The 27,503-nt window shown below is 44.3% G+C and overlaps 1 protein-coding gene across 1 annotated transcript; it reads left to right on the plus strand.

Annotated features, from left to right (window-relative positions):
• Nucleotides 1-8,691: 8,691 nt before the first annotated feature.
• Nucleotides 8,692-25,777, plus strand: LOC8023397 (juvenile hormone acid O-methyltransferase). The gene is made up of 3 exons (XM_002400620.5): nt 8,692-9,264; nt 22,128-22,293; nt 24,161-25,777. The coding sequence occupies exons 1-3, from the start codon at nt 8,758-8,760 to the stop codon at nt 24,331-24,333; spliced, it is 846 nt and encodes a 281-aa protein (XP_002400664.4). The 5' UTR covers nt 8,692-8,757; the 3' UTR covers nt 24,334-25,777.
• Nucleotides 25,778-27,503: the final 1,726 nt, after the last annotated feature.

Genomic DNA, 27,503 nt, shown 5'->3' on the forward strand with positions numbered 1-27,503 from the left:
TGGCAAAAGTGCATGTGACGGCGTGGGTGCAGTGCTCAAACAGCAGGCGTGCCTACACAACCTCAGATTATCGGAACTGGAAACAATCGGATGTGCGGAGGACTTTTTTCGGGTGGTTGCCGCGAAAGTACCTGGAATCGTCCTTCTAAAATGTGATGCAACTTGCCTGAAAGACTACCGTAACTTAAAAAAAAAAAGACTGGAACGCCGTAAGCCCCGTGAAAGGCATTCAAACATGCCATCTGTGGGTCAAGGTCCAGAACGAAGACGGGTCTGTTAACTTGGCGATGGAAAAATACGCAAAACCGTGAAAGTGAAGTGTTAGCCAAGTTACCAGACTGATCCCAATGACCGTTTTTAAGGTTTTGTATTGTTCGTGTTAGTGTCCATACTTTCATTTCACCTGCACAAGTTCTTATTTGAAAAAAAAAATATTAAGATTAGAAAAAAAAAGCTAGTCGATTGTCAATCGCCTTAGCGCGTGGGGAGAAGCGGCCATGTTAGTTAACTTTTACTTCTCCTCGTTCTGTAGATCGACGTGATCGACCTGTCAGCGGTTCGACAGGATTTTTTTTTTGTTTGTCATGCTAGCAGTCTTTACAAAACCTTGTAAATATTGTACATATATAATTGTGAATGCAGCTGTGGCAAGTTTCAGAAATATTTTTTGCTAAGAAATTCCGTTTCACATTGTTTTAAGTATTTAATGTTGAATTGTGAGAATAAATGTTCATATCTTGTATTAAACGTACCTTTCATGTATCAATTCTGCTTAAATATATGCGAAATTTCAGTCAACAAATACAATAAGTCAGATCTCAACAAATAGTAGATAGCCACGCAACACAATCGGTAATGATCGAAATTGTCATTGCATAGCAAACCCTATAATATCATGTTTTTAAACGCTTGGCGTTACATCAAAAAACAAAATACCCACTCTAACTTTTATCAACGTTTCAAGACTATGTTAAGAGGTTTTCGTAAAAAAAATTTAAAAAAAATTAAAGATGGGTTTTTTGAGAAAATTGACTTTGAATATTGTACTTTTAGCGATTCCTCTTTTCTTCAGAGGTTTGTTTCACTGTATTACACCTGATTGACAATACCGATTATATTTTTCCGAAATAGGTAATATCTTAAGCTTTTGTTTGATGTGCTGCTTATGCCAAAACGTTGAACAAAACGAAAGTTATAATCACTCAAGTTCGGCAAATATTTGTCAAAGGGACTAGGTTTGACCATTTTTATTTTACGAAATATTAAAAATATTTTTTTCAGTTGTACTTAAAAAAGTTTACCTAAAGTATAAAACAATTAAAAAAAGTTTGATAACTGTGCGGCCCAAATATGGGCGAAGAGAGAATCTCAAACATGCGACCTCTGACAATCGGCAAAATCTCAGAATCCGCTTTCGGCCAAATGAAGTATAATAACTCGAGAACAAAATTTTTTTCTTCAAAACCGCTTCCCATTTCATTCTAATGAAGAATTAGCCCACAACATATATTTTTTCCAGAATTTTTTGAAGACCCAACATTTTTTCTTGCATGATTTGAGATGAAACCACCCATATATGGATATACAGGGTGTTTCAGAGAACTCAGGCCAAATCGCTCCTGCAAAAACTACTCATCACAAAAAAAAGGCTTGTGTCGTTTTGGTTTTGGTCCAGGGGCCCATTTAGAAAAATTATTAAAGTCAGGGATAATTAATTTGTTAATTATTTTTGCGTATTTATTTTTAATGTTCTGTTTAAGGGCATGGCTTCAATTAGAAAATGGCTCAGCATCGTCGAAAAGCAGTAAATCAACAAATTGCAGAACGATGAAGGCACGCGCATCATTTTACGGCTTTCTAAAAAACCGCACAAATTCGCCAGGTATTTAAGTTTCGGTTTACTATCGGAGCGCATCTGGGCCCGGGCGGTACCGCGCCCCGTGGAGAGATAGTGCAACCAGCCCCTGCTGCATCGCGCGATGACACCGCAGATGAGGTTTGTTTGCACTACGATTTATTCGTGATATTCGCTCTTATAAGCAAGCGCAAGGAGGAAAGGCACTCTTTTATTCCCATTGAAATGCACTACCGGAAGTCAATTTCCGACTGGCTGCTCTCTGCTTCATACATGGGTATGGTTCAATTACACTAATTACATTACTGTAATTTAATAACTTCCTTTAAGTTGTAACTGTTATTAATTACTTTCGGCCAAACAGAATTGTAATTTAATTATTTTCTAGCATCAGTAATTGCAAAATTTCAGGCACAATTACAACTACTTTTGCAAGACTTAATGGTACCGACGGAACCTCTCTGAGAGCCTCAGCGCTCGCAACAAGTGGCCTAGCGCTCGGTGACACGCTCGCACACGTAGACACGCACTCACACACACGCACAACAAAAACAGAGTCGCGTTGTTTTTTGTTTTGATGCTTGCACTGCGGGCTGAGTGTATCCTCTTTGGAGCCTACCTCAACGGCGCCTTGTGGCCCCGTCTGTGTTGCGAGCAGAAAACAGTAGCACAAACATGCTAAAATATTGAAATAAACAAAATTGAGGTTCAGCTTTTAGCCGAGGTTGAGGTTTCTGAGGTGCAATGAAGTCATTTTTTTATTTATTTGTTTGCCAGTTTTTTGCGTCCCTCTTTGAGTACTGACGCATTTCTTTGTATTATTTTCAAGTTTATTTTTTGTTGGTTTTACCTCAGATATTATTTGCATAAGCATTTTAGAGCTGACTTCGCACCTGTGGATATTGTCATGATTGATTCGGGAGCCCATATTCCGGTCTTATAAATTTTGAGCCATTGTAATTTCAACTCAATGTAAATAATGTAGGAAAAAATGAAACGTTTGTTTGTAAATATGGTTGTATTAGCGCGTGTGGATGTTGATTGTGGCCTTATATTACCACTATTAAAATATCCAGATATGGCTAATTGTCACATTTTTATTTGCCTGGCTAACAAAAGTGTGTCAACCAATCTTATTTTAGTTATCTGGTGTCTTCGAGTATATAAACTAATTTAATATTATTTATTGAAAATATAAGAACGTAGGACTTCATTACCCCAAATTGTTAAGTTCTCTAATTAATTTAAAGAAAATTCACAAAAGAAATGTACAATTCGTGACATATATTCGGCGATGCTTAAGCCTCCTTAAAGGAGCAATGCAACAATTTTTGTACCTTGCGCAAATACCGCTTAAAACGGATCCCTGACGTTAATGACCTATAAAACACGCGTTCGTTTTTCACCCCACGCAATAGAAGACTCAGAAAAAAATTAAAGAAAAATGAGCAGCGTTCACCCCCTCAACTCGCAGCCAGAACAAGCGGCCACGTGATCTGGAGCCGATTATATGCCGCCAGTGTTGATCATAGCCACGCGCTGGGGTTGGCAAAGCGCAGGACACGCGCTGAGTTCCAGACATTGTTATGGCTCGGCTGTTGTCGCCGTTGCAGCGATTGGACACGGGTCACAACCCGAATGCTTCTCGAGCTAGCAATTGTCACGAGCACAAGTCGAGTGCCCACGCAATGGTCGGGTCCAATCTATGAACCGCATTCAAATATCGTCACTTGGGTGTACTGCAATCCCCGAGTTACGTCATCAAATTTTGCAAAGGAGAGATTGAATGAAAATGATCGCTTTTGTCCTTGAAATTACACCGCAGCAAAGGAGTTTCTTGGCCAATGGCGTTGCGTGTGAGTATCCTTGAGTCCCTGGTGTGCCAGTAAGCTCGTGTACAGAGAAAAACATTCCAAATGAATATCGTTGCACAGCTCCTTTAAACATTTGGGCAAGGAATGAAGAAATGCGTTGCATTCTTAACATGTTGTTTGAAGTTATATAGACGAAAACGGTCGCTCCTTGAAATAAGTAATTGTAAAGTAATTGCATTACTTTTTGATGTAGTTTGTACTTATAATGAATTATTTTTCATATAGTAGTAGTTGCAATTAAGGTTAAACTAGTTTTGGAGCAAAATAATTGTAATTGTAATTAAATTACATTTTGGAAGAAATTTACCATGTATGGTCGTCTTGAATTTGCCGCGGAACACAAGAGCCAGTTGAACCTCTATCGTACATGATAACTATGGTTTGTACTTAAAGTTTGCTTTACTTGCAGCAGACATTGGCCGCTATTGCGCTGCCACCGGGGGCGCTAGATTGACAATAGGATGAGTATAAAAAGACGATACCCGAATTCTGTATGGACACCTGCCAATAAAAAGACGCTAAAGAGTTCTTTCGCCATTTGATTGCCATTTTAGCGTCTACCACGTCAGTGCCAAACTACCGTGATACCGTGTCCATGAATTTCAAGCGAGAACAATCGAATGGTGACAGGGGCAATAGAATATCAGTCAGATGTATATTGAATGGCGGAAGCCTTTTTATAGGGGTCGTGACCCTCATGAGGGTAACCCTCGTAACCCTCGTGAGAGTAACCGTCGTGACCCTCGTGAGAGCAATCCTCGTGAGGATAACCCCCGTGACCCTCATGAGGGTAACCCTCGTAACCCTCGCGAGTGTAATCCTCGTGAGGGTAATCCTCGTGAGGGTAATCCTCGTGAGGGTAATCCTCGTGACCCTAGTGAAGGTAACCCTCGTGACCCTCTTGAGGGTAACCTTTGTGACCCTTGTGAGGGTAACCCTCGCAATCCTCGTGACGTCACACGTGACGTCACTTGTGACTACAATATAGGAAACGTCCCATAATGCAACGCGCTGTTACACCAACGGCGGCGCCACTGAAGCCGGAAACGGGCGAAAAAGAGCTGCGCTCTAAAAGACAAAATGGCTGTTTTTTTGTACTGGCCGCTGAGCTGGCAAAAAAATATTCCAGCCGGAAGAGTTGATATCGCAGCTTCTGCCGGTCATTGCGCCACCCAGATACAGCTGCGGCAAGGCAGTCAACAGCAGCTACCCGAGCGGTGCCCGGCGCCGTATTCATAAGAATAAGAAGGTGTCGGTTGGAAGCGGGAGGGTTAAAATGCCTGCAGCCACCGAAGGACGCGCATGCGCACATTACGGTTCTTGACAATAGGCGCCTAGACACAAGGGAGCGTAGTGATGCGGCTCGGCCACGGTTCGCGTGATCCCTAAACGTTTGTGGGCTTCTGTACGTCGACAGGGAGCACAAGACTTGGGACGATGTCTTGCCGTACGTCACGTTTTGCGTATCACACGGCAGTTCAAGAAACCCCTAGAGTGAAACCATTTCGGCCGGTGCATAGCAGGAAAGTGACGACGATGCTCGACTCGATGCCGCCCCATGGGCCAGTTGACGACTGGACCGTAGACACCCAAGTGACCAGTCAGCGAGCACAAGAGACGCGGCAGCTAGCCACCAGCGGATTCAAAGCCCACAATGTCTCGACGCTAGCCGGTACAACCTTCGCCGACGGGACGTTCATTTTAAATTGGGAGACAGGGTGTGGGTCTGGGCCCTGATACGACGCCGCGGCCTTAGCGAGAACGTCTTGAAGCGCTACTTTGGTCCGTATAAGGTGCTCCGTCGCCTCGAAGACCCGATCCACGAGATGCTTCCAGGCGGAACACGGCGGGCCGAGGTGGTGCACGTCGTGCGTCTCAGGCCGTTTTATACTAGATAGGACTGATAACAACTTATGGTTAAGGTGCCCGCGAGGTTTATAGCTTGCCGCTATTCGTTGTCTATTTTTGAAGGTTTCATCGGGGCAATGCACTTCTATAGGGGAAGTTTTGCCGCGTGCATGACCGAGAAGGAACGCTTTTCCCTTCATGTGATGGTTTATGTTTGCTCTAACACGGATCATAAGAGATAACCAGGCCGGAATGACCTTGCCGAGTCAGTGTCGCCGTTGCTCCTTCCCGAACATTCCATGCTTAATCTTTGAGAAGCCGATTTTAGTAGGTACCGGGCCGAGCGCGGTATTTCCACTCATCTACTCTCCAGATAGCCAGTTGTCACGACAACGCACCGTCGCTTGCTGCTGCCACCGTCGACGCTCGCTGATGCTTTCTTGGCGTTCTTTTTTTAGAGCGCAGCTCTTAGGGGCCCGTTCCCGGCTTGAGCGGCGTCGCCGTCGGCGTCGGCGTCGCCGTCGCCGTCGCCGTCGCCGTCGCCGTCGCCGTCGGCGTAACCAAGGTCATCCCAAGGTCACGTGACCCCCCAAGGTCACGTGACCCCTCCCAAGGTCATCTCAAGGTCACGTGACCCCACGTGACCCCCTGAAGGTCACGTGACCCCTCGAGGTCACGTGACCCCTTCCAAGGTCATCTCAAGGTCACGTGACCCCAACATGGCCCCACGTGACCCTTTGAAGGTCACGTGACCCCCAAGTCACGTGACCCCTCTGAGGTCACGTGACCCCCGAGGTCACGTGGTCGCCTCAAGGTCACGTGACCCCCGAGGTCACGTGACCCCCAAGGTCACGTGACCCCTTCCAAGGTCATCTCAAGGTCACGTGACCCCACGTGACCCCCAGGTCACGTGACCCCTCTGAGGTCACGTGACCCCTCTGAGGTCACGTGACCCCCGAGGTCACGTGACCCCTCCAGGTCACGTGACCCCCAAGGTCACGTGGGGGTCACCTTTGGGGTCACGTGGCCTTGAGGTCACCCCCAGGTCACGCCTCCCCGAGGTCACGTGACCCCCTCCCCGAAGTCACGTGACACCCCCCCCCGGAGCATATTAAAGAATGAGGGGAGGAGGAGGAGAAGGGGGAGGGGTCTACCCTCCCCTCAGTACCCTTCACTCCTCCTCCTCAAGAGCTGCGCTCCAATTCGGCGTCACAGGGATTTGTAAACGGCTTCCACTTTTTTTTGTTTCTTTCTGGCACATGTGCGCCGAATAAACCCTTATTTCTTCACTTCATCATTTATCGTCTCGTCGCCTTTATCCGTAACGATTCTGAGAACAATAAAAATCCGGTTTTGGGCGGCGCTGTGCTTCTACGGTGTTTTTTTTTTTTTTTTGCTCCGTTTTTTTTCTTCGTTTTTTTGCAATTGCGTTTTTTTATATTTTACCGGGATCATTAGTATAAGAGGGCGCGTCAAACAACTAAACTTTTAGAAACAAAAAGCGCTAAAAGAGTTGTCTCCATAAAATACTACGCACTTCTGAAATATCATTGCATTGGACCTTTTCCGAGGAGAGCTCTGCGCACGCGCGAGCACCCGATGCCAAGCGGCGGGAGTCGGCAGAAAAAATCGAGGAAATTTGGATGGAGGCTGTGGATCAGCGAGTAGAACACGTAATTGCAGCATCTATATAATTGTCTTACACAAAAAAGAACGTGGACGGAAAGAAAAACACGCCGTTTGGGTGGACGCCACGGATGCACCTCTTTGAAGTCGCGTTGGGCAGGCGCCGCTGCTCAGAGAGCGAAGAAACTGGTAGCGTGGCTCCCATTACCGCTTTGGTGGCGCAGGTAGGTCACTTCCTCGATTTTTAGTTCGTGCAGCCACCGCCTGGTGCCGTCGGTATGTGGAAAAGGTCAGCTGAAAATTGGTATATGCCTATTCAACGCGCAGGCACAAGAATTCGAATTCCTGATTTGAAAGATAAAGCTACGAATATAAGTAGTGCGATCAAGGATTACCCTTTTCGGTATATTTATAGAACCCTTTAGCTTATCACGTGCCGATTATTGGTCGGTCGGAACCACTGCGAAATGGAGGAGCAACTGACGCCGTGGAACGTGCAAGTCCTTCATAAGAGAGCCAAAGTTCGAGCGCGGTCAACGCTAGGAGCCGACGAGCCAATCAAATCTCACCGAAAATGCAACGTCACTGTGCTCATCCATTTCATTTGTGGTGTGCTTATGCCTTCTCATCCAACCAAACACAGAAAGTATGCCGTGACGTTGCGGTTTTAGTCCGCCATTGTAGAGGGATTCCACAGCCGCCAACCGAGCGCTGTTTTTGGAAAGGTGTCGATTAGGCACAGCAATAACCACTACTTCAAGAGAAAGGCGATTTGGGTAACCCAGCTGCTTTATACGGCTAACATTTGTCAAAAACGGCTGTACAGGGCGTGTTGGTAACACTTAGGAAGAAACGCCTGCATACCTAAAAAGTCCATCATACTTTTTGCCAATTATAGGAGGGGCGGAATTCAAACCTAAAGTTTTCACCTTTTCTGCACGTTATACTAAACCCATATTAACAAAAATAAATCGCCGTGGAACAATCACCACTATAGCTCAATCACATACCTGAAAATCGTAAAAGAGCCCCTCGCCTGCTTTTTTAATTTCTTATTGCTAAGATATTAATCTTGACATGTTCTAGGACGCGTTAAAGTCTGTGATAAATTAGCCCCGAATTAGTGTTCTGGCAAGCACTGGATCCACGTTGAGCTAACATGCCTTGAGTCAGGTAATAATTGTTTTTAGGATTTTGTAGACTTGCCAATTTTTGTTTTAAAAGACGTTGACCGGTACATTCCGGATATTTTGATGGAATCTACTGTGTTTATCTTCAAGAAGGAATGATGGTCAATCGCCCACTCAACATACGGAGTCCTTACCTTGAGATAGCGATATTTGTGCGAGGACGAGAGAAGCGGGGGGGAGCTTACCTTGAGATAGCGATCTTCGTGCGAGGGCGAGAGGTATGGGGGGAAGGGGGGGGGGGGGCGGGTCGACCCTTGGACCTTTCGCTTGGAGCTGATAAAACCGACAAAAAGACCATAGGTAGTAGCAAGAGTGCTCAACAAAGCGCGACATTCTGCTCTGCAGTTATAAGTTGAAACTAAAAATGAAAGCGGGATTCGACCCAGAACATTACGGGCGTATTAGCGCCTCTGTGAGGCTCAACAATGTCGAAGCTTTGAAAAGAACGAAGTTCAGAAGTCATTCTAGTTTATGCGATCAGATCCTCGACATCGGATGCGGCATCGGAGACTTTACGAGAGACATGCTGCTTAAATGGATTTATCCATGCCGTAAGATTGTAGGCATTGACATATCCCCAACCATGTTGAACTACGCGAAAAGAAACTACGGACATCCAGATATCTGCTACGACATCCTTGATGCGGGTTCTTCAGACGTGTCTGCGTTTCTACACAAATACGGTAAATTTGATCGGATTTACTCGTTCTATTGCCTGAACTGGATCAGAGACCAAAAGGCTGCGTTTAGGAACATCAGTACGCTGCTGAAAGATGATGGGGAGTGCCTGCTCGTCTTCTGCGCACAGTTCGTGCTCTACAACGTCTGGGTGGAAATGTCAAAGATGGAACGCTGGACGAACATCATTGATGTGAGTATAACATTTAACCTTTCGAAGCTTTTTTTCATAAAGGCGAATGCTATTGGCAACTCTAGTGACCTATAGGGTTTGCCACTCTCGACAAATATGGCTGCAAAAAACATATCGTGCCGTGCCATGTGCCAGTTCAACGCACAGTGTTCGTGTTCAAGCAGGAAAGCATTGGCGCCAAAATGATTTTCCCCTATTTTTACTCACTACGTTCAAAATCTCCAGAGTTGTGGTGGCGTAACCGAGCTTCAAGAGGCTTAGCCTTCTTCCTAGAAGCAAATAAGCCTACTGCTCTTGTACCGCGCCAATGGACGTCCATAATAGCACAATGTCTGGTTCAAGCGATTTGGTAGTTTGAGTTAACAGAAACTTAGGTCAACACATTCATACAGCAGTAACGATCAAGTCACCAGGACAACACCTCATCATGCACAAGATAAAAGACAACGCAAGGCGCTTCCAAGAGGCTCATGTCAGCCACGGTTTTCACTGCAGCCCTGTCGTTTCAGCCGTTTTCGTTCCAGTAGACAAAAAAAGCACTGAGTCCTTTCTTCCTTAACTTCCCTAGCCATCGTGCCAACTGCCGTGGAGATGCAACCGCGGAAGTCCCAAAAGACGAGCAGAACTCGCGAGACGACCTGTTTTTCCAGTTTGGTATTTTACCGCTAGGTGCCGCCCGTGTCGCTGGAGTCACGAATACTGCATATCAGCTGAAGTGCGGGCGTAGCGAAAGCTACAAGAGCGAGCTCCGGGCTTTTGGAATTTTTACACATCTTATCCCTCCAAACGTAATAAAAAGTCGCATAAAACTCTTGTATAGCCAGATTCTGCACAAATCACGGAGATTGAGCAGAAATTAGAAAATGGTCTGATAATCGCTTCCGAGTCCCTCAGCCACTGTTGCGTCACGGCCGGTTTTTTTCTTGTTTTGCCACCTTGTTGGCTTCGCAATTTATAAACGTAGGTTTTGAAGGCTGTGTTGCGTTTTTTCCTTCTCTTTGTATTAGTCTAAGCGGTGTTATGAACTACGCAGGCGTGGGACTTTCGTAACTTTGCTATTATGAAAATTTTAGTCCTCATCTCCTGCTGTCATGTGTCATCTTTGCGGTAAATAAGATTGATCTGATATGACTTGAAACAAAAATGAATTTGGCAACATCTTTGACAAGATGGTGCTGAGCAGACTTGTACACGTTACTGAAAAATAGTAACGAATTACATTTACAATTACTCGAGGCTAAAATGTAATTTATTACAATTACAATTACCCTCCCATGAAAGTAACTGACCGTTACCCGAGAAAGTAATCCGTTACTTTCGTGGCGTTACTTTTTAGATTATTGTCCTCAAGTAAGAAACAGAGGGAAGAGAGTTATTCAAGTTCTTATTCTTGGCACCTGTTCCATTTAATGACCTTGAGTATTTTGAGCAACAGCTGGCTCTCGAAAGTCTCGTCAGACATTTTGCGTTATTTTACTCAATATGTCGACTGCTACGCTGAACACCATTTGAGCTGAGGCACTGGATGGGAGTGCCATATTGTTCCTCACGAATGCTTTATGCTCTGCATTGAGCTTTTTCAGCGAAGCAAGGGAAGTACTATTTACCCCGAATGTAGAGCAAAGCTTCGTCGTTGCAGCCGTTGCCATGCTATTCGAGAGATTTAGTAGATTCTTCCGATATCTCCGATACCCGCGATAACGGTACCCGATAACGATATGATGCATACGCAAAGACGGCGGCGAAGTATTGGATATCATTACCGGAGTCATCGGACCGATCTAATAAAATTCTCCATTGTCTAAATCGCGAAGCTGTAGAAGTCATCAACAGCAAAACATAGTTGTAACAGTAAGGGGATAAATAAATAATAAATAAGGTTTGGCTCGATATTCTTCTTCCTTTGGTTCTGAACAGTTCGAGCCTCACTTGAGACGTTGGTGAATAAAAAAAAGTTTCCAGTATATAAATATAAGTAATAAAAGAAAAAGAAGGACACTCATAACAACAATTAATTAGAGCGTCGGTTAAAACAAGGAAATGTAAATGCACGTTTGCCGTGTGTACTTTTCTTGGTGCCGTTCAAAAACGCACGGAGCACGGACCAACTGCAGTTTACTCCGGTGTTCTCCAGATAGACGTCCGCTGATGCCACGGGCAGCAAAGGGCAGAGTACTAAGTAAGCCGCGCCATGGCCCCACTCACGAATTTCACTCTCTCCTCAAGCCCAGAATATCAAGTCTACGTCAGCCACCATTATGTTTTATTTGTAAAAATATCTGCTTGAGATAAGATGCGTCCTGGTGGGGCAAAACAGGAAGGAGTAAAAAGGAAGACTATTGCCATTTTATAAGTGCTCGCAAAAAGCTGACTCACAAAAAGGGTAGGGTAGACGGAGCGTAGTCTGGTGTTGTGACATTATGAAAATGGTCCTAGTCATTGTTAATTCTTTTCAGTGCACTTACCGCCTCGAGCTTCTCGAAGAGGCGCACAATCACTTGGTGTCCTCCTCTCCCCGACTTTGATCGCAAAGAAAAAAAAAGGAACTAAAAAAAAGCGGAAATGACTTGCCCCACCCCCCCCCCCCCCTTTATTTTTTAGTTTTTTTTTTTTTTGTAGAATTGTTCATTTGGATTTTTTTACTTTGATGTTAGGGCCTAAAAAAAAGGATAGATTCAGGGGCTTGGTGTTGCAAAAAAAAGGTTTGCGGAACTGGAGTGCCAAGCCTCTCCTTGCGCTGGTCGATTTGCGTGACAGTGTCACTGCGCTCGACTTTACAAAAATGGAAAAAAAAAAGAACTTTATTTAGAATCGGGGGGGGGGGGGGGGGTGGTTCTGACAAAAAAATGTAACGGATTACAAGGAATCCGTTACGTAAAAAATGTAACGGAATTACATTAAAATTACTCTAGAAAATATGTAATTAATCCGTTACTAAATTACTGATAAATGTAAGGGATTACAAGTAATTTCGTTACTTGTAACGGATTACGTACAAGTCTGGTGCTGAGGAGCTTTTGCTCGGAACGTACTCCGCCATTATAGTGTGGAAGCCGCAATTCATAGCTTCTTGTGGCTGATGCAGACGGAAGTTTCACGATGGCTGCATAAATGTGGGCCTCGAAGAATAAAATGTGATCTTTCATCAGTTCCCACCGCATACCTATGTAGCGCCTGCACCCGACAAATGTGGAACGCATCGGAACATAACGCCACTTCAGTGGTGCCAGATGTCTCCGATTGCGAAAGTGAATTTTATTTATATCCGGAAAACACTATCGATGACAAGCCTCTTGTCATTCCATATGCGCTAGCAAGATTCCTCGACAAGATTGTGGTCAAGATGTACGCTTGAACAGCTGAGGTGACGTGTTTGCAGGCGGAAAAACATTCCTTGATTCCGAATTGTCGAAACTTTGAAGGCATCGTCTTGAAATATGCCCCACACTCCAATGCCCCTGAATGGGGCTTTTAAGGGTATAATAAATAAAATTAAACAAAAGAGTGCAGCACTGGAACTACCCAGCCCACACTTAGTGGTTATCCACTAGGTCAACACAAGCCGCCAGCAGCGGCTATACTCGATACAGCACAGTGTGTTTTGCAAGGCACAGCAACAGCCACGATTCAACCTTTCTACGGGTCGCGACATTCTTTGAAGCGCGGACTACTTGATGGTGCAGGTTTTAGGCAGAGAATGGCGGCGCACAGCAGTAGACTGAGCTTAATGAAGTCATTGTTAGGCATATTTATAGATTTTAGCAAAGCCTTCGATTGTATTAATCACAAGATATTTGTTGACAAGTTATACCAGTACGGCATTCGTGGTCCCTCACTTTCACTTTTGTGTTCATATCTAGAAGATCGTATGCAGTGTGTGTGCATTGATGGACATTTATCATCTTTTATGCCGATCAGGTATGGTGTCCCACAGGGTAGCATATTGGGGCCCTTACTGTTTAATATTTATATAAATGATATTATGAATACTGATGAAGACACTCATTTCATAATGTATGCGGACGACACCAGTCTGTTCCTCTCTGACGTGGATGCGGATAATTTAATAATCAAAGGAAATGTCATGCTCTCCAAATTTGCGATGTGGTCAAATTCAAATGGGCTTAATATTAATGAAACCAAAACTAAAGCAATATTATTTAGATCAATCAATACACATGTAACTCTAAACAAAACTCTCCAGTTTAATTCTAAGCCAGTTGAACTAGTGAAAAATCATAAAACATTGGGTGTTATATTTTCAGAAAACTTGTCTTGGGATGAACATATAAATCATATTACCAGTAAATTATGCAAAATCGTCGGTATTATTGCTCGATGTCATTTCATTCTCCCTGAAAATATAAAATTACAAATATATCATGCGTTATTTAAATCACAAATAACGTATTGTCATCTCATTTGGGGTACGACAACAAAATCAAATCTAAACAAAATACTATTGCTTCAAAAGAGAGTGTTACGCTTTATTGCAAACGTTAATTATTCATTCCATACCGAATCATTATTTAAAAAATACAAAATTATCAATATATATCGATTATATGAATACCTTCTGACTAGGTCATTTTGTTTTTCATCACCAGAAGTGATTGGTTTTTTGAGACATACATCAAATTTAACCAGAAATATAACCACCATCCGCACCCGTTGCTCAGAGGAATGGAGGGTGTCCCGTTATCGTACAAATTATGGCTTGCAGTCCCTTCACTATAACCTACCCACATTACTCAATAAATATTCTTTAGATCATCTTGACATTTATAGTTTAAATCGCAAATCAATGTACCTACTTTTTGTATAAAATGTATTGGGTTATGTTAACCTTTTAGTTAACGTGTTGTTGTGCATATTTATTTATTACCCTGATTATTTTTTCTGCATCTCTGTCACCATCTGCCAAGCTCTCGGGGCCCGGACCTCGTCAAGCCAACAAAGTTTGGCTTTTTTTGTTCGTGGCTCCGGCATCTGTACTTGCAGATGCAAATAAATTATTTGATTTGATGATTGTGTTCCAGCGAACACAATGGCCTCGTTCAGTTCGGTTGCCTTACTTGTAAAAAGAAGTGTCAAGAGACTTCAGCTTCAACGGGCAGCAGATGGAGGATATCAAAATTGCCGGCACGGACGAACGACAATGAAACGCCTGCTTTATTTTATTTATCTTATTTCACCCTTCAATACCCCCTCCGGGAGGGTATTACAATAGGTAAAAACACTCGTGTTATTTAAAAAACTACTAAGCACAGACGATGTAAAAACGAATGACATAAAATAGAACGAAGTCGAAAAATACACAGTAATAACACCTTTTGTTTACTATGAATGAGCGGCTAGCATGCTTTCGCTAAGCTTTCTTTGAAGTGAACTGGGTTATTACAAAAACAATGGAAAAAAATTATACGGACGAGGTCACTGTTTTAGTTTCTGGCTGCTCTACTTTAAATTGATGACTCGATGAATAGGGATGCGTGGAGATGGCGTGATATACGGTGACCTTGGTTGCAAATGGTAAGAAAGTTTGGGAAACACTGATACCGCTGAAAGTTTTGTCAATGTGATTGATCATCTAGTTCTTCCCGTACTTTTAAACTCGTGACACTTTTTTCGATTGAATAACTAGAGAAGATGGGACATAATGCGCCATTTTGAACACGTTCTAGTTGATGGCTAAGGTAATTTTGGCAGAGTTGTCACATCGCGGCGGAATGCTATAGCTATGGTCGAACGAGCGTTTTCTAGGCTGCAAGTTTCAAGTTGGACGGTGCAAATTTGAGGTGACGTTTTAGTCGTCCCAGAGATCGCATAAATTCGAAGATGATGCGGTCAACATGTAATGCCCAAGATAGGTTGCTAGAGATGTGTACCTCGAAGCATTTATGACTTGATACTACTTGTATCTTGAAGCAACGTCGCCACTGGCTGCGGAAACTGGCTAGGAAACACCTTCCGCAAGCGGCGAGAGACTGTGGCGGGGTGCACAGTTCGAGAGTCCAAGCCATTGGACGCATAACAACGCACGCTGCACTGGATTGCCTGGTTATAAGGTTCGGCGCCGTGGCGCAACACCTAGAAACCGAAGATCGCCGGCGACGACCCTCTTCGCCAATCTCGACGCCGCGGAATGAGGGACAGCGCGTTTATCACTAAAAAGCGTGCTGCCCCCCCCCCCCCCCCCCCCGGCCCTCTCTCCCTCCCGCTAACTTCGCGGCGATATTTTCCGGATGGCTATTTACGCAATATTAACCCCGCTTGACAGACCCGTACACGCCGCCGCTTTGCGGCTCCGCACCGGCAGCCCAAGAATGCCCTAGCCTTGCTGTCCCCCAATGCACCTCGGTTGCTAGGTGTCACGTCACGCTGTCGCGCTCCATAACCAGCCAATCCTGTGCGGCAGCCCTTGCCAAGCGTCCCATCACTTTGTATCTCGAGATAAGCGGCCAAGGTGTTGGTGATAGCTTTTGACGCCCTCGGAAGCTCCTGCTGCTGGCTTCGGAGACCTATGGACGGAGAGGGGCTGTGGTTCCGTTATTCGGCCTACCGCGCCGTTCTTGAACAACCGCAGTCATCATACCGCGTCACCGGGTCGTATGCGCAGGGTGTCGTCACCCCTGCGTGCATGGCATGTATGCACAGCAATGAAATGCCTCTGTCGTTTTCCGCGCATCGCGTGTGCGTCCTTTCTACACACGCTGATGGCCTATTCGTCTGCGGCACACCGCATCCATGCTGTGCACTAAGCTCTTTCCACTTTAGCTCACGAAAGGCTGGTGGGGAGAGATGGAAGCTCCCCTTTCCCTTCTAGTCTTCCCTGTACCACGATCCTCGCTGTACCGATGTGATGCTGGCCTAGACGAACTTTCCATAAGTGACCTCACCTGCTTGTACCAGGAAGGTGAAGGGTTTAGAACATGTATACACACGGAAAAGTGCTGAGAGGCTCCATTCACCATTCTTTGTTAGATATAACCGCTGCGCGAAATGAAAACTGATTTCTTCGGGAATCGGCGTGGCGGCAGCAGCGAATTCGACCCATTTTTAGTGAATTTACTCTTTTCAAACGTAATATTCAGTATGCGCTGTACCACGTTCACGACACGTATCTCGATGAGATACGGATGATTCTCTTTTAACAGCGATAGCTGTAAGAGGACCGTTCCCCATTTCCGTGGCGGCGTCAAAAGTCAAATTTTGGGGGTTTTACGTGCCAAACCAACGGTTGGCATCTGGCACGCCCCAGCGGAGGACTGAGGATTATTTTCGACCACCTGGGGATCTTTTGACGTGCAACCGAAAGCTCGGTTACACGGCGCCTTCTCCGCAATAAGCCTCCGTCAGATTGCGGGCACCTCGGCCGGGATTCGAACCCGTTACATGGGGATCCGTAGGCCGACGCTCTCGCCTCGGAGCCACCGAGGCTTTTTTTTTTTTTTTCTCTATATTTCCTGAATTTTACAACACAGAAAATGACATCAATGAAGGGCTAAAAGAGCCACCCTGGCCGATAATAGAAAAGAAAATTTAAAATCCTTAATGGTCGCCAGCTCTTCAAGAACGGGCAACCACTCAGGGGACGGTTGTTGCATTTTCATCACTTCCTGCAGGTGACGCACCGTTTCTACAAAGTACTTGTGCACTGGGCGGGCGTTGATATCGGCATGGCGCACCGCAAGACGACACTGCCAATACTGTGCAGGCCTAAAAGCATTATAAGATCATAAGGCACCGTGCCCTTTCCATCAACAGACAGGTATCGGATGCCGTGAGGCGATAGGGGTAAGTCCTTTTTTAGCGTTCTCTGCAGAACATCCCAAAAGAACACCGCGTCCCAGCAGTCGATAAATACGTGTTCTATTGTCTCGGGCTGCTTACAGAGGACGCAGTGCTCTGACCATGCTGTTGGTACGCCTTTAGCGATAAGCCATGTTTTAACGGGCAGGGTTTCACTGTGCAACTTAAAGAAGAAAGTTTTCACGTTCGCGGGAACTACCATCTTTTTAACTCTTTAAAACGTCTAGTCCCGGGCCTGCACTGTATCTGGACCGGTACAACGGGACAGGAAATAACAAATCAATCAAATCTCTTGACAAACGTTTACGAGAAACCTCAGCGAGATACTCCAAAGAGAAACGCGTCGCTAAAAAGCGGCACGCACCGATGACTTCCTTAAAATAGCCCTATGCACCAGAAAAACAATCATCACACGACGCAACTACAAACTCTGGCAAAACATTGTACAGCCTTAACTGAATAACAGTCCCAAGAAAAGGGTCTTTCTGGTCACGAAGAAAAAGAAATCTGTTTTGACCAGTTGTCTTATGAACATGTGTGTGAGGCCTAGCCCCCCGTCTTTCACCCGACGAAAAATATTGGTTCGACACATTCTTTCCCAGGAGGAACTCCAGACAAGAACAGCAAAAACCCGATGCATACGCTGTATTTTAATTCGCGAACAACGTATCACCTGTACTACGTACCACATCGGAGCCACCGAGGCGGCTCGTGGCGGCGTGAGCGTAAACGCCGTCAGTTTGTCCGCTAAATATAGCGAAAACATGACGTCACTTGGCCAATGCACCAATTAAGTTTCCCCGCTAAATTTGGCCGGAAACTCATGTCACGTTGCCAGACGTCACAGTACCTAAACACAAATTCATGTGCCTCACTAAATTTAGCGAAACAATTGACGCCACGTGGCCAATGTACCAATTCAGTTCCCCCCTTAAATTTGTCGGAAAATTTGATATCCTGTTACTTCACGTCACGGGACCTACTGAAAAATTCAAATTACCGCTAAATTTAGCGGAAATATTTACGTCACGTGACTTATGCAGCAATTCAGTTTTCCCGCTAAATGTGGCGGGAAAATTTATGTAGCGTCACCCGACGTCACGGGACCTACTGAAAAATTCCGTTTCCTGGATACATTTTGCGAAAAAAATTTACGTCACGTGAGCTATGTACCATTTCAGTTTCCCCGATAAATTTGGGAGGAAAATTCATGACGACATTAAAATCATGTATTTATCAACAACGCTGTCGCATTGGGTCCCGGCGCGGACCAACGACGCTAAACCGAGTCACGCTCAGATCCCAGAGTCCAACTAAAAAGCCTCCCATAGAAATATCTTGAAACCGCTGCATGGCTAAATACGACCAGTGGGACCCACAATACTTTCCGTGGACGCTTCTGCATTTGGTAGAGGCACAGTATTGCTCCAAGAGCAAGAAACCTATCAACGGCGTCCAGCGGCTTTCGCCTCAGGGTCTTTAACGCCAGCAGTGTCGCTCTACGCTCAAATTGAGAAGCATTTGTGACGGCGTGGGCGAGAGGCTTTTGAAATGGTCGTTGGGATCTGAGCGCGACTCTGTTTACCGTCGTTGGTCTACGCCGGCGCCCAACACGACAAACCTACCGACGCTACATCAACGAAACGTCATTTCGATATTGTCACGAATGACAATTGATGAGGCGATGATAATTGAAGAAACTAAACGTTTAAAGGGGCGAACTTGTGTCCAAAACAAAAATGAAACTGAAGGTAACAACAGTGCGTCGCGGGCGTTGAAGTCGGCAGCTGAGTCGAACGCCGGGGCAAGACTGACTCCGGCTTGCCACGCGGGAGCACCTTTTGTACCGGCGCGGGTTTCTGGAACATTCGGCCTAGAACTTTCGGCGCGTAGAATATTTGTGACTCGGTGAGACGAGAAAGTTCTCACACTTGCGAGAATGACAAGTAGAAAGAATAAATAAAAGACACTTCTCTCCCAGGAAGCGAGCTCTGGCTTTTTGCGTGGGAGGCAAGCATGATAACCCTTAGACCACGGCCGCGCTGCGTGCTTGGCCAGCTGCGCGCGCGGAAATATCAGATCAACGTATGCCGCACGATCGGCACAATTTTAATCGATCATGATCGGCATAATAAGTTTCCAAAATCACGAGCGTTGGACAAGGTCTTAGTCAAGCGAGACACAAAATCTTATTGAGAGTCAGTTGAACGCAGCTTAAAATGCGACCCCATGTATTTCTGGCGGTACAGCAATGATCGCATGACCGCGTCCTCTTCTGCGATAAGCCTTTGTGCCGCATCTGGTAAAGCGCTGAATGAACCTGCATGTATGTCAAACACATTCGCTGATTATTTAGAATCTGTTTACTTTTCAAACCAAGCCGCGTTATGCACGCCTTGATGATAGTAACAAATATATTGATGATCTCTCGATTACGGGTTTTCAAAATGCTGAAGTCTAGATCGGGATAAAAAGTCTAAAACCCAAGGCTATCAATGGCTTGTGATGGCATACCAAGATTTATTGTTAAAGGTTGTTCCTCAAATATTACGCCAATATTAACGCTTGTTTTCAACTTGTCTCTATTAAGTTTTATTTTTCCGAACTTTTGAAAAATTATGTCATTGTACCTTTTCACAAAGGTGGAGAGGCCGTTGACGTAAAGTATCACAGACCGGTATCCTTGCTTTGTGCTTTTTCGAAAGGTTTTGAAATCGTTTTGTTTGAGCATTTGTCACAATTTTTCAGGTGTAAAATTAGCATTTCACAACATGGTTTCTTCTCTGGCAGGTTTGTATAGACCGATCTAGTGTCATTTTTAGACTTTGTTTCGCCAATTGCCGATCAGCGTGGGCAGGTGGATGCCGTATACTTTGATCTGTCCAAGACGTTTGACATTGTGAATTATTCAGTTCTTGTGCGTAAATTGGGGACATATGAAGTAAATAACCAGCTTTGCAATTTTTTTCAAACTATCTGATATAAAAAAAAAATCTTACTTTGAATATTAGGACATCATTCTGGACCTTATCTGTATTGTTCTGGTGTAACGCACGGGTCCATACGAGGGTCAATTTTATTCGATGTTTTTTTGTTTTTTTTTTTATAAAGGATCTGGGTTCTTGTGTCCGCGATAAACATATTTTGCGATATGCTGACGACATCAAATTGTTTAGGCAGGTGTCGTCCATCTATGACTGTGAAATGCTACTCGAGAATGTTAATGCTGTGCACCATTGGTGTTGCAGCAATCTGTTAACACTAAATCCAAAAAGAACTCTAGTTACATTAATTTCTAAGAAATTGTAAATCAGAAGTTTTTTGTTAATATCTTGACAACCTACCTCTGCGTACGGTTGAATGAACAAGATATTTAGGTGTATATATGGATTCATCATTGTCATTCAAAGGACATGTTTCCAGCATCACAAATGCTGCCTCTCGGACGCTGCGTGTTATTTCGAGAATAAAACGGAATTTCCTTCGTCAGCTTGTGTATTCATTTTGTATTTTTCATTAGTACGTAGCAAGCTTTAATTTAGTTCGGTTGTTTGGAATTGTATTGGTAGTGCAAACAAGACAAAAATTGAAAACGTGCAGAGACTTTTCTGCCGTATTATTTATGATCGCGACATTGGCCGCAGTGTTTATTATGAGTATAATCGGCTTTTAAGACGATGTGGTTGTACTACACTAAGCTCGAGAATACTTGAGCACTATCTAATATTTTTGTATAAATGGGTTCGTGGTCGCCTTGGTTGTTCAACCCTCACATCAGCTATTAATATATATCTACCGCGAGTGCTTTTGAGGGTACATCCCACTTTCTCATGAAAACAAAATTAACCTCTCCACTCCCATGAACTGCATCCAGCGGCGTACCAACTTGTTTTTTGAGAGGCAAACAAGACCCCCCCCCCCCCCGGGTTGGTAAGCCCATGAACGCATCTAACATTCTTAAAACACGTTCAGTACAACCAGCATCGGCATTTTTGACTCAAGTTGTCAAGTGTTTAGGCGTTCAATGCATGGCTGATATTTAATTGTTACCTATTTCCTGTTCCCCCATAATAGATATCATTTCTTGCAAGTGCCGTAGAGTTTTTTGGGCGTACTCCTTTTGACTATGTGTTTCATTGCTTAGGCTACTTGCCGTTCATGAGCACGGGAAATGAATGAATGAATGAATGAATGAATGAATGAATGAAGCAGCACAGCTCTCGCTGTTTAAACGCATCACGTCGTGTGATCGTGGCGCAATTTTTTGTAATAATCCTGTTTATTGGCGCAACCATGGTAAAACCTCGATTTTATTTTCTTTCTTTTAGTCAAGTCAATTCATTCGTTGCATCTGAAAATGGAGGTGCCGGAGCGAAGGACAAAAAGCCAATCATTGTTGGCTTGACGAGGTCTTTCGCGCCGTTTTCGTGAAGGAGGGCAATAGCGATGCAGAAAACAATCAAATTAGCAGATATACTGGAAAACAAATATTAGCAAAGCGTTTTTCATTAAAGAATACACATTTAGCGAAAGTAGGTATATTTATGTATGATCTAAGCTAGATGTCAATGCTATGTATATGATGCTGATGGAGTAATATTCGTACATTATAATGAAGGAATTGCAAACGGTAATTTGTACAATAATGAGACATTCCATTCCATTTCTCTGAGCAGCGGGCTGGGATGGTGGTCATATTTCGGGTTAAATGGGATGTAGGTTTTACATAGCTAACATTTTTCCGAAGATGAATAACAAAATGATCTAGTCAGGAGGTATTCACATAAACAACACACGTTGATAATTTTGGGGCACTGAAAAAATATATATTATTCTTCCTCGTCTTCCTTCTTTTTTATTTTATTTTCTTATACTTCTTTTCATTTATCTTTTCTGCTTATTCTTCTTCAAGCTGTCAGAGACTCCACAATTATGTTTTTTTTTGTTTTTTTTTTCAGCTTAAGAAGTGTCCAATATACATGTTTGTCTTACTACATTACTTACGTGCTTAAACTTTATTGCCATATCTGTTGAAATCATTGTACCTGCAGGATCCAAGCCACACGTTTCCCGACACCTGGCATGACGAGCTGTCTCCGAGTCTGGACGGTCTTGTAAAGGCTGTAAGAAGGCTTGTGGCCGACGCAGGAATGACGACTCTCTCCTGCGAGGTGTATCCAACAAAATCTGACTTCCGCAACGATGAGCTACTGCTCGGTAACGGGTGATTCGAAGCTCCTTTGCTACTCACCAAATGATGATCACGCAACGAGCTAGATGTCTATTTTACCAAACTTTCTGAGCACGCGCGCGCGCGGCGGCATTCCCCAAGATTGTTTCTTCCAGTTGAACCCTAGTCAACGTAATACAATTCCAATAAGTAATATCTACAGCCTACAGATATTTAATTAATATCGCACGAACGCCGACCCGACTTTGGATCGACGCCTTATTGCGGCGTGAAGCGGCGAAATAAACCAAAATAAGCAGAAGGAACACGCCTGCGCCATCGTCGTCGGTGTCATGCTTAAGGTGTGTTTGAGTGAACATCATAGCAGACAACGTTCGCATTGGCGTGTGCCTTCTGCGCGGACGATTATTCTCGCTTGTTTCGTTGCTTCACGCCGCAAGAAAACACTTCTGAGCTAGAAGCACGCCGGCGTTTATACGATAATATTGAAGTATGGGAACGCTGTACGTAATTTGTTTACAAATTTAATCGAAGGTTACGTCGGTTGGCGCTTTCCTGATAAGCTAAAGCTCTACGGGTTAGGATACAACAATCTAAACAATATATGCTTCACAGTATTTTACAGCGAAGTTGTTATATGCTAGGATCTGAAAAAAAATGCGTCCATGAAATTTAACAAAAACCTCCCTTTTAAACGGCACTCCTACGTTCCGTTTGGTCAGGGGAAGTATAAATAAAAAGTGAGGAGAAACCCTGTAAGTCAGCCTTCCTCGGCATTATTCGATAGAGAGGTCTTGATCCCTTTGTCATCACCTACGGTCACCGACCTATCTCAGCTAAGAATGCGCTGTGACGAGGCTGAGGGCATAACGCGCCGATTTAACCTTCTTTCGTGATAAAGAGACTGGCCGCCGAATTCAGAAACCTCACTCAAACTACACTCAAACTGAAGGGCCCCTCCACTTCCTCGAGGAAGGCGCGAGGGCCGGCGCTGGCCAATCGCGACGGCGGATCCGTCCTCGCGATTGGCCAGCGCCGGCCCTCGCGCCTTCCTCGAGGAAGTGGAGGGGCCCTTCAGTTTGCGTGTAGTTTGAGTGAGGTTTCTGAATTCCGCGGTTGGACTCACTCGGAGGGCACTTGGAAAATAAACTTTCCTCGAGGTGTTCATTATAAAATTAGTTTGAGAACATGCCCATAAGTGACTATAAAGCAACGATCAATTTAGTCATTATAATTCAATAAAGACAATTAAACAATGAAGTCGCGTACGTGTATATGTTGCAATCATATGTAAATGGTATGGATATCGTACAGTTCTCGTAAAGTTCTCGTAAAGTTGATGTAAAAATAACAGCTTCTCTAGTTCGCCATCTTCTCGTGAAGTAGATGGGATCTACAATTGTTTTCTGTGAAGTACGCGATCGAATTTGCGTACTTAAATTTATAAAACAAGACGACCGTCCCAGATATTACATTCGCTAGGGGCTTAGAGGAAGTCAACTTACATCGCCAATATATGCACGCTTTTGGGCAACATACACTCGATTGACTGAGCGTTGACCGAGAGTGTGGACCTGCTGAACGACATGATGAAGAAAAACCCCGAATAAACGGGACGTAGTCGCAAAAATACGCAGGACAAGGGCTATTTTACAGAACAGGGGTATCCCCTATTTTGCAGGCGCTTAAATGCATCAATTTCTTTTGGGATTGTCCGGTAACCACAAAATCGGCGATATAGATATTTTTCTACAAGGCTGCTAAATAAAAAATATAAAAAAAAAAACGTGGGCTGTGCTAGAAGAAAAGTCATAACCCTTAAACTTCGAAAATTTTATGGAGCCTTTTAATGTAACCCGATATTCGAAATGGTTTCCAATCTGTCCCGCGCAGGCCTGCTTGTTCCCCTCGTCACCGTGAAGACTGGCACCACTGAAGAGGACAAGGATCGTATGAGGGAAGAGCTGTCCGCAAAGCTCCTTGACGGCTGCACTAGGACGCCCGAGGGTTCAAGTTATCCCTTAGATCTATTCTTTGTCCACGCCCAAAAAATAACTTCTTTATGATAACCGCTGTCGTCGGAACACCAACTACGATCGTGGACACAAAGCGGACAATGGCAGTATTACCGGATCTTTCATTTGTTTCAATCGGAGAAAATCCCCTGTAATTATCCAGAATGCTGCGGCTGACTGACATCGCCAAAAAAAAATAAATTGAAATTTAGGACAACAGTCTACAAAAACCCGCTTACACTCCCCTCCCCCCCCCCCCCCCCCCCCTTCCTGTGGAAACATGCGCTCTCGCAGCGCTGACCCCTCCGACCGAACTTAGAAATGCCCAGCAATGTTGTCAGTATCATCAGCGGTACATGTATAAAATCAGATTAACAACCTCAGGGGCTTAGAGTTGTAAGCCGTGTTCAATATGATGCACCCGAAGTCAGAAATGAATGCACTCGTATTCATTTAGAGTGTATTGATCCGTGTTGTTTTAATTTGTGAGCTTTCAACAGCGCCCACATGTTACCTTGCTTTAACGTACCGAGAAAATGAAATACTTTGCAGCTGCGCCAAGCTGGCCCTGTTTTATTAATACACGGATTGCAGCATCACCCACTTCAAGAATATGGCAGTATCACATTTACTACCATTGTGGACGCACTGCGTATCACGTAATTTCCAGTGCAGAAATATATAGAAGGAAGCTTTCCTATCTGCTCTAGTGTCTCAAGAGTCTGAACTGCCTCAAATAGCCACAACTCTTGAACGAATGTTATATAAAGACCTAAATGAACTTCTAATGCACAGCCGGGATTCCTTCTGCCACTGAAAACTTGGTTGCGCTCCAGCTCTACTCTAAGAAAGCTGAAAGCGATAACTGTAAAATAGTCAGACGCTCACAATGTTGTGTCACGGACTGTTTCAAGTATGAGTTATCAATGGCAGAAAAGGACATCCTAATGTCCGTTCCTGAACGTCAGAAAAACAAGACGTGCGCTGTAGGCGGGTCGGATTCGGAGAAGTCGGAGACACCAATTTCTAAGATATTCATTCGTAGCGCTCAATATTTAAGTGGCGTGATTATAACCACAGTCGTCGCCTCAGGCAAATGCGGATAATCTACTATCATGAGAGGTAAATAGGATAGGTGGCGCGCCTTCATCTGGAGCAGTACACCAGTTGAAGATGCCAGGATTTACCCCCACCGTTTTAAGTGGACCCCTAAACAAGTGTTTATATGACGTTTGAAGCAACGCGCAATGATCATAATTATCAATTGTAGAATTGAATTATGCAACATATACGGCAATCTACTTAGAAAGCTTCGGAGAATGAAATTGTAGTTAAACTTAAAGGGGCAATAATTAGCTTCGAACATTTTTCATACTATTTTATTTCGCATGGCCAGTAAACTCGCAGCTTAAAATACGCAACATCATACGATGGACCAGCTAATAAAAAGTAATCGAGTCGTCTCGTGCAAGAAATGATAAATGTAACTTAGGGCCGGTTGCACCAACGCCGCTTAGCGCAAAGCGGAGCTTAGCGGGGAACCTAAGCTAAGTTTCGGTTTCGTTCGGTTGCACCAAAATCGCTTATCGCTAAACCTAGCACTAAACTACGCTTAACTTGAGCGCTCAACATTGGGCGCTTTGCTTTGGTTGTTTCTTAATCCTGGATTTAAAACATGGCGGCTGGTTTGTCGCGGTCGACGCGGTGGACGAAATTGGTTGTGTAAAGTGTTTTAGGCTACATCAGCGTGAAAGTTTCGACAGAATGACCTTCGATTGTGACAAGGATGCAAAATATTGTCGCGTGAAGTGTTTATCGACCCCTGTTTTCAAGTCGGCTCTCCACTAGGGCGTGTCAGCCCTAACCGAGATACGTACGGAGCTGTGGGTCTGTGGGGCTCACGGGGCTCACGTCTGTCTTCCCGTTGGTTCTTCTGTCAACGAGCTTATTCGTATGTACTTACTAATTTTCGCATAACCGTAACGTATTGTTATTTACCACCTCGTTTATTTACACTTACAGCGCGTATCCTTCAATTCGATCAGCGCGTTGAATAGTGGCAGTACATGATCTTGGCGATCAGCTGATTGTCGACACCTCTGCCGTTCGCATTAGATTGCAGCGCTTTTAAGTAATAAAACAACGAAAATTCAATTTCTTTCGTTTTCTGAGTTTTGAGACAATCTTCAGTGAATTTTCCTAATCTCGCGTGTAGAATCGCGGCTTCCGAAAACTGTATCGTTCCATAACCGTAAATTGTTTGGTGATCGCGATTTTTTAGGAATATTTTGCTTTATATCTTTCATTCGTGGCGACGACAAATCTTAACGACTACTATGTTAGATTCGTTCATTGCTGTATCGGGGCAGGCTGGGGCAGGCGATGCGAAGAGACGACCGTTCTTATCGGCACGATGTGATGTACTCGTGGGAGTTATTTTTTTCTGAACTCGACCCTGTGAAACTGAAGTTCGTTTGAGGCTGCAGCGGATGTTCAACGACGGTACAGTGCAGTTCTGTCACCTTGCTGATAGCAACCACTACCGTCGATACAAGGTCTCGTGACCTGACCTCTCGACGACTTCTATTCGACGATTTCCGGGCATTTTCGCAGCTGCCGTGTTGAGTTTGTCACTGTTTTGAACTTCATCGGTCTCAGGCTTGACTTGATTTTAGTAGTCATCTTACCTGCCTACTTATATCGATGATGTTTTGTCTTCAGCGATGTAGCGAGTAGAGTGTCCTTCTCGCGTTCGGTGAGATTTGGAGCCCCCGATGGCTCCTTCACCTCAAAATGTGAGCACGAAAACTACTACCACTGTCAAAATATCCTGTTATAAACCGATATTAAACACACCATCACAGATGTAAAGAGCATTCGTGTTTATTTGAAGCTTTGACTTCGGTTATTGAAAGTTAAACGAAAAAGTGATTGAATTTGGAGACCTTTAATTTGTTACTCACCGAAGAAATACAGCGAAAAGCAGAATGCCGACGACGGCAGTTTTTTTTTTTGTTTTTGTTTTTTTTACATCACGTGATTCCTTTTCGCCAATCGTATTCGTCCCTCTTAGCGTTCCCTAGTTCGCTTTGTTTGTCCCTAGATTCCCTACGCAAATCCAGCGTTTAGCTAGTGGCGCATCTGTAAAGCCGGCTTAACGTTGGTGCAACCGGAATTTAAACCCGTGCTTACCTGAGCTCGGTTTAGGGCGCTAAGCCGGC

The sequence above is a fragment of the Ixodes scapularis genome, unplaced genomic scaffold (genome assembly GCF_016920785.2).
Source record: "Ixodes scapularis isolate PalLabHiFi unplaced genomic scaffold, ASM1692078v2 PGA_scaffold3__209_contigs__length_174095766, whole genome shotgun sequence".
Classification (NCBI taxonomy): Eukaryota; Metazoa; Arthropoda; class Arachnida; order Ixodida; family Ixodidae; genus Ixodes; species Ixodes scapularis.